Below are 13,272 nucleotides of genomic sequence, written 5' to 3'. Positions count from 1 at the left end.
CGGAATTCTCAACGATAGGTTAGAATTTCGGAACCACTCAATTCCAGCTTCACCTCGTTCATTGTCAAACTTGTGCTGTTTTCCATTTCGCTCTGCTAATTGATAAGCGAGCTTCCTGAGATCCAAGCTGCTTAAACCAAACAATCAAGACTTCAAATATTCCACCAGCTCTGCCTCCTCTTCAGGAGTGAAAACCGGGTTAAAACGAGCCAAGTTTCCCTTAAGAGGACGTGTGATATTTCTCCAGACTTGCCCTTTTGCCTCTATATGTTAACTTTTCTTTCTAGTGTACTCTGAGGCACATTAAAAATAGCAGCCCATTTTACCCTCCAAAACACTTTCCACAGCATTTGACCAGCCATGTCTATTAGATTTCCTCACTTAGTTGCGAACCATTTTTCTAAAACAATTAAAAGACGTCAAGTAGCCTACAATATATTAACTAGAAGACCTATTTATTAATGGAACATTAACGATAAATATTTCGAAACAAAATTGCAATGAATATTAATCATAAAACATATCGAAGCTCAGAGAAAAAATGAATAAATAAATATAAAAGTTTCAACTTACTCGTACTGTATTTACTTTACCAGACGATGCCGTCACTTTGCGCATGCTCAGTTTCGCTATTTTATAAGCAGACGATATTTTTTCCGTGGAATTTTTTTGTGAGCAGACGATATTTTTTTCGTAGAAAAATTTTTATTTCCATCGTTGTCTCACATTTTATTTCTTGTTAAGATTGTATTTAAATTTAAAAAATGTTTTCATAAATAAAATAAAACGATATTTTTAAATAATGTTTGTACACGCGATCTCATCGATATCGAAAATCAGCGCGCCTCAAATTTTCTTAAGGCTGCGTACACACTAGGCGTTTTTAAACGCGCATTTTAAAGAACCAAGAGTTCTACATAGGCGTACACACTCAAACACGCGCTTTTGGCCAAGCGCGCGTTTATACATTTTTCATAAAACGCGCGTTTTTCGGGCGCTTTAGTAGAACTCTTCGTTCTTTAAAACGCGCGTTTAAAAACGCCTAGTGTGTACGCAGCCTAATTATCTAAATATTTTCTAAATTGTTTCTTAATTAAGTAACACGTGTAACAGTAGGAACTTGGACAAGATGGGGTACCCCATCTTGCCCCAACGTGCACTTTTCATACTGACTGAAAACACCGGTCAACTTTATTTCAAAACTAAACAATTACAAGAGAGATTGCGGCCGAAGTTTTCATCTGTATAACGTGAACGTCGAACGTCGAGCGCCGCTTACAAGATAGCGGCGCTCGACGTTCCACGTTCACGTTTTACAGATGAAAACTTCGGCCGCAACCTTGCTACACTCTTAAAGATTAGTTCGAATATCATTATCTTCATCTAAAAGATAATGTAAAAGTTCACAATGTAGAAACTTTGTATCGGGCGTAAAATTAGATGAAGTATTGCTGAAACATGGAAAACTGTCTTACTTCCAAACAAAGAGAGCGATTCGGACGTTCTCTCGTCCCGTAATCCCTTTTGAGGTTGACATTTAGTTCCCCAAATAACAGCTAGATGAAAGCGCGTTAACCACGAATAAACAGACGTCCCCGTCTTACCCCATGGCCCCATCTTGAACCACTTTCCCCTAAATAAAAAATTATTTCTCTTTAAAAAATAAAAAATATCTTGTTTCATATATTTTATCGGTATTACACACTTCAATTTTATACAATGTTGATTTATCAAATATTTTTTATACATGATTTTACATTACTATGAATTTACAAACTATTATAAAATTTAAAAAATAAATAATGGAGTTTTAAAAAAATTTAAGATATCGTATTTTTTTCTGATGTTAGCACTAACAAACTGTTTCATTCACAGCCGAATATCAAATGTTGATCTGCCAACGAATTAAATTTCGCAAAAAATGGACTAAATATTTACACTCGGCACCCTCAAAAACCATTTAAATCATATATTCTGCTCGCTGGTAACATCGTATTATGTAATTTTACTATTCGAATGCTACCATACCGGTCGGTCCTATAGGAAGAAGGGACTATTGCAGATGGAGATTGAAGTTAATTCGTCCAAAAATAGTAGTTGTCCTCCTCTTGGGAGAGAGGATGGTCAATGACTATTACTTAATACTGGTCTTACTTAATACTTAATAATTAATTAATATTCGAAAAGAGATTCGTGTTGAATAGGCTGTGTTCGAAGTTGCTAACCTTAACGTCCGAAAGATTTCATACAATACTTGTTTAAATAAAAAATCTTGTAAAAATGCGAGAATTGCTTTTATGTGATCCCGTAAAATAACTGGTGAAACCAGTTGTTAAGCTCAGTAAAAACATCCGAGTAAAGAAAACCTTTGAAAGTTGTGGCATAAGCACACTGGAAGCAGATTTGACAGTAAGAATCAATATGTGAATAAAGTGCACATTACATAGACAACTACAGGAATTTTTGAATGAAGTAATGTCACTACGATAATAAATAGGAAACAAACATCGGCACAGGAAAAGACTCTAAGCTGTACTTTGTGCCTTAAAATTGTTGCACGTATACATTAACTAGCAGGTAGGCCCGGCGTTGCTCGGGCAAAAGTAACGATAACTAAGATTAAGATTAATACGTTACAGTCACAGAATTCAAGAATTGGGTCCCCTTGTTTCCAGACTAATTAGAGAATTTTTAGATGGTTCTAAAAATATGTTCGATTTCCCGCAAAAACGAAAAAAAAAACTGCATCTGCGTCTTGCACGTCGCTTTCTCTTAACAATTCCATTGTTACATAACACTTCCATTGTTACTTAAAACTTCTATTGTTACTTAACACTTCCATTGTTGATGGAAGTGTTAAGCCTTAATCCTGTCTTTCTCCTCCGTGGGGAGGAATTTCGAAAATTCCCTTCTTAGTGTGCGTTCTCTTAACGTACCCTAACTGTGTACCAAATTTCAACTTTCAACTCCTAACCATTTGGGCTCGTATCCATAATGTATATAGAAGCCTTAATCCTGCCTCTCCCCCCCGGGGGATTTCGAAAAATCCCTTCTTAGTGTGCGTTACACAAGGTAAAGGTAAACTTAAAACTATGCCTAAAGCTACACAATATAAAGATGTAAACGCCGTTATAACTATGAGGAGTAAGCATTATTAGTGTAGACAGGTGTAATAAATCTTCATAACTTTGCATGATGGTGTGACGTACAGAGTGCAAAAACAGTAAGACGACAGAGTCGCAGGTGCCAGCTTACAAGGTGCTGGGAGCGGTAGTAAGGGAGGTGTGTAACAGTCCACATATGATGCACAAGTACCTCTACCTTGTAAAAGTTTAAATATACCATACCCTTTAGGTAATACCTACTAATGATGCTTACTACAATACTGTTACAGTGGTGTTTTCATCTTTCTATTGTATAGCTTTAGGCACAGTTTTAAGCTGACGTTACCTTGTATAATTTTTAATATAGCATTACGTTTAGTTAATTAATACCAACTGATGAGGGATATTTTCTATCGGGAAAATAGTCCGAAATGCATTTTGGGTTTTCGTTTCTATAAATATAGTAATTTTTTTTGTTTATTAAATTTTTTTCACTTTGATCCCTGATCGTTTGTGCCCGTCGTTAGTCTGATAAACCCTCACTATTATCCGTCTCACAGTTGTTGATAACTTAATTAATAGTCTATAATTATCTATCTTCTATCTCTTTACTTTGCTCACATTTTCGGAAACTTTATTGTAGTTCTTTAACTAAAACACTATTTTCGGCTGTAGCTGGAATTAAAGGATAGATTAAGAAGCATTACATGAAAGTAATTTTTATTACTATGAATTTTATAATCAAATGGGGAAAAATTTTTGCCAGTGTTTTTTTAAGTTTCTGTTTGCACTAGTGGTACATAATCTGGTATTTGTGAGGGACTTTCAAGAAGGGGTTTCTTTGTCCAATTGGGTAAGTTTTCTACTGTATTTCAAGCTAAGTTATTGGCTATTATTTGGTGTATTTGCATTTTTTAATGTAGATATTCGTTAATAAGGCTATCTACATTGTCTTTTAAAGTTATGGCTGCTTTGAAGGCACTGACTTTTGTCAGTTCACTTCAGCACTTGTTTGAAAATGCTATTTGTGTTTCCACGAACCGGCTGTCTGTATATTTTTTATTGTGGGTACAGGGTATGAGGAAATAGTTGGCAATGTAAGGATCAGTCTACTGGCCAAGTAAGTTAGTTCCTATTCCTTTTCCAGTCATTTGAAAGCAGTAGAGTACAACTCTGCTGCTTTTAAATGACTGGAACTACTAAGCAGACTAAAACATTTTTGTCTTGCTTGCTCTGTGTAAATTATTGACTTTCTAACTTATAGCAAGAATCATGTTTGCTTTTTGGTTGGCATTGTTTGTTCACTTTCATAAACAATTGTGCCATCTTAAACATTCTTCCTCAGCTTTTTGTTGCCCTTGCAGCTCTACTGAGGAATTTTCTGCACTTCATTTGTGAAAGTGCAGACCTTTGCTTGGATAGGTTTGTTCACCAATACTCAAAAAGGAAGAATCTGGATGATGTCTCCCAGCTTTTGGAAATTGGACTTCTGCAGTAATTTTCCATAGGGTACACATAAGTGATAAGTAAGAACATAGTCAAAAGCACTTTGACTATGTCTTCACTTATCACTTAAGACCTTTTGAGATCCCTAGACACAAGATTGAGAATTACATAACCTCTATGTAACCAGTGGCACACTCAGGATTTAATTAAATTTAATTTAACTACAATATTAAAAATATTTTATGATAAATTATTTTTAATTTATATAAAATGGTGCAAATTTTTAATCATATTTTTAATTTAAAATTAGCAGCTCTCCACCTCAAATTAGTAATGGCTTGCTTCTGTACATCATACTTTTCCTTTAACAATAAAGTTGTGCCAGTCACCTATTGAACACATTTCAGGGAGAAATTTTTAAAATGAAATAACATGACTTCTGGTTTGCATCGGAAGTTCATATTAGTTAATTGAGGCCTCGTGCTCCTAAGATTTCCATATCTGGTCTTGTCTTTCATCTATATAACTTTGTTCTTAAGATTAAGGAAAGACAGATGGTCAGATGACATTGAAATGGTTATAGGTCTACAATTTTTTCAAATTGCAGCCCAAAAAAGTAAAGTTTTTTGAATAATTTATTTCAAATTTTAATTATAGTTTATAGATTTATTATAAATATATACATTTATAATTTTCGTTTATTGTAAAATAAGTATGTTATTGATAAAATCTCATTGGGATATATAAGAATATACATAAGACCCATTACTGAATGAATAAATTTTATTATAGACTTCACAAAGTAGACAACATTCCAAAAAACAAGCCAACAAGTTACTTTAAATAACATACATACACAATCCTTACATCAGAAGCATTAAAATTTTCCCCTACACATCACTTCCAAATTAAAGTGAAATTTAGAACTGTATTAGGTTATTTTTTAATTACATCATATTTATAATAAGAAAAAATTTCAAACAATGATATTTTGTTAATTTTTAACAATCGTATAACAACACTGGAAGTATAAATTTAGTGGAATTTAAAAACATTTATTATGACAGATTTATGTACAAGGAAGAAAATCTTAAGTGGAAATATATAGTCTTAAAATGCCCAAAGTTGTATAAAATTTGCCTTCATTATTCCAAACATCCATTTACACAAAGTCTCTTCTTTACAACTATGATGACCAACTGCTTTAAAAGCAGTTTATCATCACAATCTTCTTTGATTATTAACACCTATAAATATCTTGAAATTACATTTAATAAGGATACCGTGTAAAATGTACATTATGATATATAATAACTATACATTTACCAATATTTACAGTAAGTCAATGATTTAATTTTCCTGTTCTGCATTATTTATCAACTATTCAATATGGAACAAGAGTTAACATTGTTAAATGTACAGATTTCTAATCATCGTAACATTTCTCAATTATTTATTAATTTTTTTATTATAAAAATTGTATATAATATGCATAGATAGAAACAACACTAAAATTAACTAGCTATTTAAGTTCAATTTAATTTTATAAAACTATAGCTGAAATCCTGTGTTGTCAAATAACACAGTACAGCTATGAATCTTGAACATCAAAACAGCTCACAAAAGTTTTTCTATTGAATTTTTGATATTCCAATAAATTAAATGCATGCATCTGCATTAGAAAAAAGTTAAATCAATAACTTACTTAATGATCACACATAATTTGTACATGGATGTTTGGCAAACAATTTGGCGAAACACTGACTCATTTAAATAAAAAGTTAATTCTGTTTGCAAATTAAATATGAATGATTTAATTTTCTAAGCAATATAAAACAATAAAATGCTTTCCAAAGTCATATCATACTAAAAACTTATATTACTTAATGAAAAAAAAAACTTGCTAAAGTTAATTCTTAAGAAGTTTTATTTTGAATAAATATACAATATTTACATGCAATCAGAATTATAGTAAAACTTTTTCAATAAATTTTTTTTGACAGATTTCATAAAAAGTTTTATATGATCTAAAAATCTGTTTGCATGGAAATAGATATTTAATCAAGATATAAAATAAAAATATTTTGCTTTTATTTCATAACTTGATTCAATTTTTCAACAGTTTTTTCTTATTTTACAAGTTTCAATAAATGTATTTAAATTCATTTGTTCAACAGGCCTCTAAAATCTACAACTCAGATACAATATATAAAAACAACTGATTATATATATATATATATATATACTTTTTATGAGCAATGAGGTATCTACTTTGTGAAATAAAAACAAATTATACTCTAAAATAAAATTTAATATGGTATATCTCTTTCATTCTGTATATCTCATGCTTTTAATCAAATTAGTTTTATTGCACATATTTTTTAATGATGTGAAGGGGAAAGTTTACAACAATGGTTTTTTCTAATTGCACTAAATAGTATACAAATTTTATGGAATTAACAATTATTACTCTGCACTATATCCATGAATAACATTGCTTTAAATTTTATAAATGAACAAATTTCAAGTATTTTTATTTTACATTTTGTTTCACATTTTTTTTTTATTAACAAGAAACAGTGAATTTGTAATAAAATGAGAGGAATTGAGAAAAGTATTAAAATCTTCCACATCAATTTATATTTATTTATAAAGACATAGTGCAGAGCCAAATTAGCCAAAACCAAACTGTTTTGATCTTAAATTGGTTCTGTGCCACAGTTAACATGGGAGAATTAATATCACCAAAGAAGTTGATTAATTATCTAAACTGTAAAGAACAAGAGATATACAACTATGAGAGATGCACAGTAAATGACATGAATAAAAATGTATTTTCAAATGGCTGTACACATCACATAAGCTTTTTTAAGTTTAAAATGGACTGAATGTCCATTAAAGACAAGCTTATCTTATGCATGTAGAGATTTGGAATTTGACTGAACATTATAATAAAAGATTAATAAAATGTAGAACTACATTAACAATGATAGTTCATTCCAGTCGAAAGCCTTTATGGTCCAAAACAAACTGACCGATGCTAAATTTTTAAATATACTTTATACAATTATTTGTGATTATGTAATATTCTTACAAATGTACAAGAAAATAAATAATATTACAATAATGGCATTTTATGATTTCCATTCCTTATAAATTTTATATTTTTAATATAATGTTAGGTTTAAATTATTAATAATAAGCAAATTTCATAAATGTGTAAAATGTTTTTGTAGCAATTAACAATTTTTATGACAAAAAATTTTTACAATTAATTTTTTTAAAATAGTGTTTTGGACCCTAAAGACCAGTTTCCAATGAGTTTGAATATTCCATTTTATAATATGCATATGCAATTGATAAATCAACTTGAGATAAGATGGCATATGCAAGTAATTTACAGAATGAATTTATTATTTATGAAACCTGAAGCTCCTGCTTTGGTCATGTTATTTGTACAGATAAGAGCTTCATTCTTTTTTTTTCTTTCTTGAATTCTTAATACTGCAACACATCTTCATGTTCTGATATTCAGAGCAAGCTATAGAATTTATGGCTGATATAGATATGTACACAATCAAGAAATTTGGGAGTCTATATATATATATTCCACATAATGTACTCCTAAACCAAGTCCTTAGGTAGTCTTAAGAGAAATAATTCTGAGCTTGTTTCGAGAGGTTCCACACATATACAAGTGAACAGAAACACTCACTAGTTTTTAATAAATGTAAAATGACTCTTTGCTTTTATTGCAGAGTTCTTGTCTTTTCACAATGGTTTTGGTAAATTGAAAACCACCACAAAAAATACTTTTAAAGAATGGAAAAGAAGTCATGATGATATCAATAAGCAACATACAGCACCCAAATACTTTTATAACCATCCACAATATGATGACTATATGTAATATGAAACAGTTCACTAAAGTTTTGCCCCTTATTTATCAAGGGGATCATATCAACTATGATCGATCTAAACGAAAAGTTTCCTCTGTTGCAGGATCACTAATGACTGGTATGTCAGGATCTGTGAGAATCTGTAGTCCATCAAAATCAATGGGGTCGAGACCTGCACGAAGAGCATCATCAGGAGTGAACAGTTCTGAATCAAATGAACCAGACATGCTAACCATGGCTGAACCAAGTTCCTTTGCAAAATCTTGCCTCATCATTGGATCATCTGCTCCAGGTGCTAGAAAAGATTTCAAAATCTGTATTATAATATTGTATTACAACTTATTTTAATATCTAATATTTAAATAAATAAATATTACCTAAATATTAATATATATTAAAGCATATTTGAAATTTAACATGCTTTCTTCAAAAAAACATAAGGAAGGACCAAACAATCAAGACTTCAAATATTCCACCAGCTCTGCCTCCTCTTCAGGAGTGAAAACCGGGTTAAAACGAGCCAAGTTTCCCTTTAGAGGACGTGTGATGTTTCTCCAGACTTGCCCTTTTGCCTCTATATGTTAACTTTTCTTTCTAGTGTACTCTGAGGCACATTAAAAATAGCAGCCCATTTTACCCTCCAAAACACTTTCCACAGCATTTGACCAGCCATGTCTATTAGATTTCCTCACTTAGTTGCGAACCATTTTTCTAAAACAATTAAAAGACGTCAAGTAGCCTACAATATATTAACTAGAAGACCTATTTATTAATGGAACATTAACGATAAATATTTCGAAACAAAATTGCAATGAATATTAATCATAAAACATATCGAAGCTCAGAGAAAAAATGAATAAATAAATATAAAAGTTTCAACTTACTCGTACTGTATTTACTTTACCAGACGATGCCGTCACTTTGCGCATGCTCAGTTTCGCTATTTTATAAGCAGACGATATTTTTTCCGTGGAATTTTTTTGTGAGCAGACGATATTTTTTTCGTAGAAAAATTTTTATTTCCATCGTTGTCTCACATTTTATTTCTTGTTAAGATTGTATTTAAATTTAAAAAATGTTTTCATAAATAAAATAAAACGATATTTTTAAATAATGTTTGTACACGCGATCTCATCGATATCGAAAATCAGCGCGCCTCAAATTTTCTTAAGGCTGCGTACACACTAGGCGTTTTTAAACGCGCATTTTAAAGAACCAAGAGTTCTACATAGGCGTACACACTCAAACACGCGCTTTTGGCCAAGCGCGCGTTTATACATTTTTCATAAAACGCGCGTTTTTCGGGCGCTTTAGTAGAACTCTTCGTTCTTTAAAACGCGCGTTTAAAAACGCCTAGTGTGTACGCAGCCTAATTATCTAAATATTTTCTAAATTGTTTCTTAATTAAGTAACACGTGTAACAGTAGGAACTTGGACAAGATGGGGTACCCCATCTTGCCCCAACGTGCACTTTTCATACTGACTGAAAACACCGGTCAACTTTATTTCAAAACTAAACAATTACAAGAGAGATTGCGGCCGAAGTTTTCATCTGTATAACGTGAACGTCGAACGTCGAGCGCCGCTTACAAGATAGCGGCGCTCGACGTTCCACGTTCACGTTTTACAGATGAAAACTTCGGCCGCAACCTTGCTACACTCTTAAAGATTAGTTCGAATATCATTATCTTCATCTAAAAGATAATGTAAAAGTTCACAATGTAGAAACTTTGTATCGGGCGTAAAATTAGATGAAGTATTGCTGAAACATGGAAAACTGTCTTACTTCCAAACAAAGAGAGCGATTCGGACGTTCTCTCGTCCCGTAATCCCTTTTGAGGTTGACATTTAGTTCCCCAAATAACAGCTAGATGAAAGCGCGTTAACCACGAATAAACAGACTTCCCCGTCTTAACCAATAGCCCCATCTTGCACCTCTTTCCGCTATATGTATTCGTGAATTGTTATTGTATCTATATACTGTATATATAGGTAGATACAATACCAACAACTTTTTCGCGGAGGAGGAGGAAATGGTGAACTTCACACAATAGACTATGATCACCGCGGTCCTCTATGTATCGGAATAAGAATGTTCTGAGATTTATCAAATGATAAACCTGAGTCATTTTAACATTTACTTGTCATTTAATTTTATACAAATTTTCATTTTACTTTTTAAACTGTGTCGGTGATTATTTTTATCGTTTTTGAACATTGTATACTTCAAACGCACAACACAAAGCAATATTCATTGTAAATTTATTCAATTTTTAGTTGAACTAAAAATTGTCAACTAGTCAACTACTATTTGTATATTTACTTACGGGACATTCCAATTTTCAACGCCAGTATTGAGTGTTGAAGTCAACAATTTGACGTCATCAACGACGTTCCAACTCGAGTACGAAGTGCTTAGTTCCAATAATTCCATTCTCAGCAAGATGGATTCCACTTAAATGTTTTACCAATTACCCACAATTTATTGGAAAGTAGCAGTCAACATATCTGTTGAGTGCTGAGTGTGTTGAGATCAGCGCTGAATCAGCGTTGAGAATTGGAATGTCCCGTATTAATTTGGATTTCGAGTAAGAGAAACACATATAAAAGTAATAAAAACAGGCATATCAACGCTATAAAGTGTTTCGAGTGCTTGTAATTTGAACGTATAACAGTAGTCTGCATCACGCAAAAGTTGTAAAAAGTTATAACATGCTATTATATTTTTATTCTGTTAATTTTCAAATTTTACTGCTTTTTGTACTTTTTTTATTCGTGGCATCAGTGTAACACCTCCAGTGCCATCTCCGTTTACACTACAAATCTGGCAGTAATTTTTAGTATTTCAGAAAGTCGTACTGTAAAAGTGTAAATGGTATTGTTCTATGTTTATGACATATACTAGTTTTTAATAGAATAGCAAAGAATGTTGTGATATTTCTTGCAGGTTGACGTAACATTGACAGGATGTCTCTGATTTATTGTACTTGAGAAATTCGTTACAATATTTTCAGAAAATTATGGAGAAAAAACCATGACAGTCAAATTATTAAAAACATTTAAATTAATAACATTTTATATAATCAAGTCGAAATATACTGGTTTTTTCATGTATTACTTTGACCAGTAATTTATACACTGGCATGAAGTAAGTGAATCGTTTAGGTAGGTATATTAGAAGTAAATATTTAAATTGTTTATAATTAATTAATGTCAATTAGTTTCTTATGACAAATTAAATACAAAACCGGAAAATAAATCAAAATTTATACGAAAGTAAATATGTAAATCGAACGACGATTCGTTCAAAAGTGAAGGACAAACACTTGAATTTACATTAGTCTACCGTACACCAGATAAGTAATATGTTTATAACTTTCTCTCTAACAGATAAATTCTAATTGATAACGTAAGAAAGTTTATATAAATTGTTTTTCTATTCATTTTTTTCGGAAATTTGTTATCGAACAGAGTAAAACGACTTCACAGTGTGGTAAGTGTACATTTTTTTTAATTATGTAGTAGTACAATTATAAAGGAAATGACAAAACTGTCATTAATGCCATTAACACTTATATTGAGTTACTTACGTATTAAAAGTTTTTGTTATCAGATGACTTTAGTGTTGTAGATTATTTTGTATATTACGAAATTATTTGCATACAATGTTTGTATACAGCAGAAATGTATAAGCGGATGGAGGGCCGAGCGGAGAAGGTGGCAGCCTACCGCTCTGGGGGACCCGGGCTCGGATCCGAACGGGTCGAAAAAACCCCAGTAATTTTTCGGGGGGGTGGTCCGTTCGGATTTGACTGACCCCGTCTCTCACCACTCGGCAGCCCCATAGTGGGTTTGGCCGAACCCATAATGGGCTTGCAAAAAGAGGCCCTCTTAGTGCCCACGGGGTGGAAAGAGTTAAAAAAAGAAGAAGTGTATAACGCGCGAGTAACTCTAAATACTCGTACGATCGTAGAGGCATAATTGATAACGGTTATGTTTGAAACTACAGGTTCTAGACTGATTATAGAGCATGTGACAAAACGCTTGCAGATCGAGCTGTATTCGAAGTTGGCAGGAATGAATTTTAAGTTCAAATTACAAATTATAATGAATTTTGTGATAATCAGCATTAGTGTATTCTCATAACTTAATTTTTACATTAGATTTATCTGAAAGTAAATGAAAAATATAATTATTTATGTGTTCTAATCAATTGTATATTCATTCGATAACTTATACTAACCTTTTGAACGTTTAAAGCATCGGTTAATCTGTTTATTCGCTACACCACAATATAGTCTGTAGTCTTCAATCATCACTTTGCTGCATTCCTACGTATCTACACTATACTTTGACCAGCTTTCACAATATTACTCGTGACAATTCTGTACTTTTCTGACTGTTAAGAAAATATTGCGATCTTTCAAAAGATTACCCAAAAGATATTTACATTTTTTAAAATTTATTGACATTCAAACGTCAAGAAATGCAGAAAAACTTAACTATGAAAACTATGATAATGTCTGAGAAGCAACCTGTACTTATGAATGAATGGAAAAAGAGAAATTATAACTCGATATTTTGTTTCTGTTTGTTTCATTCAATGCGTTATCTCTAATACTACAATCGTACAGTAGCAACACTGTCGCATTTATTTATGACATTTGATAAAAAGAATAGCAACAGTTTATATAATTTGAATAACAAATAGAAAGATTATATCAATATAAGGTTCAGAGAAACGTTGTAAAAGAAGGTGCAGAAAAAATCTGAGGAGCGTTCTGACACAGAATTTCGCCATAAGGTATTAAACTTTTTATACG

The 13,272-nt window shown here is 31.8% G+C and overlaps 1 protein-coding gene across 5 annotated transcripts in view; it reads right to left on the bottom strand.

Moving 5' to 3' along the window:
• Positions 1-5,315: 5,315 nt before the first annotated feature.
• LOC111634314 (CREB-regulated transcription coactivator 1-like) overlaps positions 5,316-13,272 on the bottom strand; it is a 210,865-nt gene continuing 202,908 nt past the window's right edge. For all 5 annotated transcript variants that reach the window (XM_023379066.1, XM_023379068.1, XM_023379069.1 and 2 more), the window contains one exon: positions 5,316-8,744. In XM_023379066.1, coding sequence (XP_023234834.1) covers positions 8,515-8,744 — 230 coding nt within the window. In that variant the 3' untranslated portion in view covers positions 5,316-8,514. The remainder of the gene's footprint in view (positions 8,745-13,272) is intronic.

This window comes from Centruroides sculpturatus, unplaced genomic scaffold, assembly GCF_000671375.1.
Source record: "Centruroides sculpturatus isolate CEXI.00-Female unplaced genomic scaffold, Cexi_2.0 scaffold886, whole genome shotgun sequence".
Classification (NCBI taxonomy): Eukaryota; Metazoa; Arthropoda; class Arachnida; order Scorpiones; family Buthidae; genus Centruroides; species Centruroides sculpturatus.
Note: the sequence above shows the minus strand (reverse complement) of the source record. Positions and strands in the feature narration are given on the sequence as shown.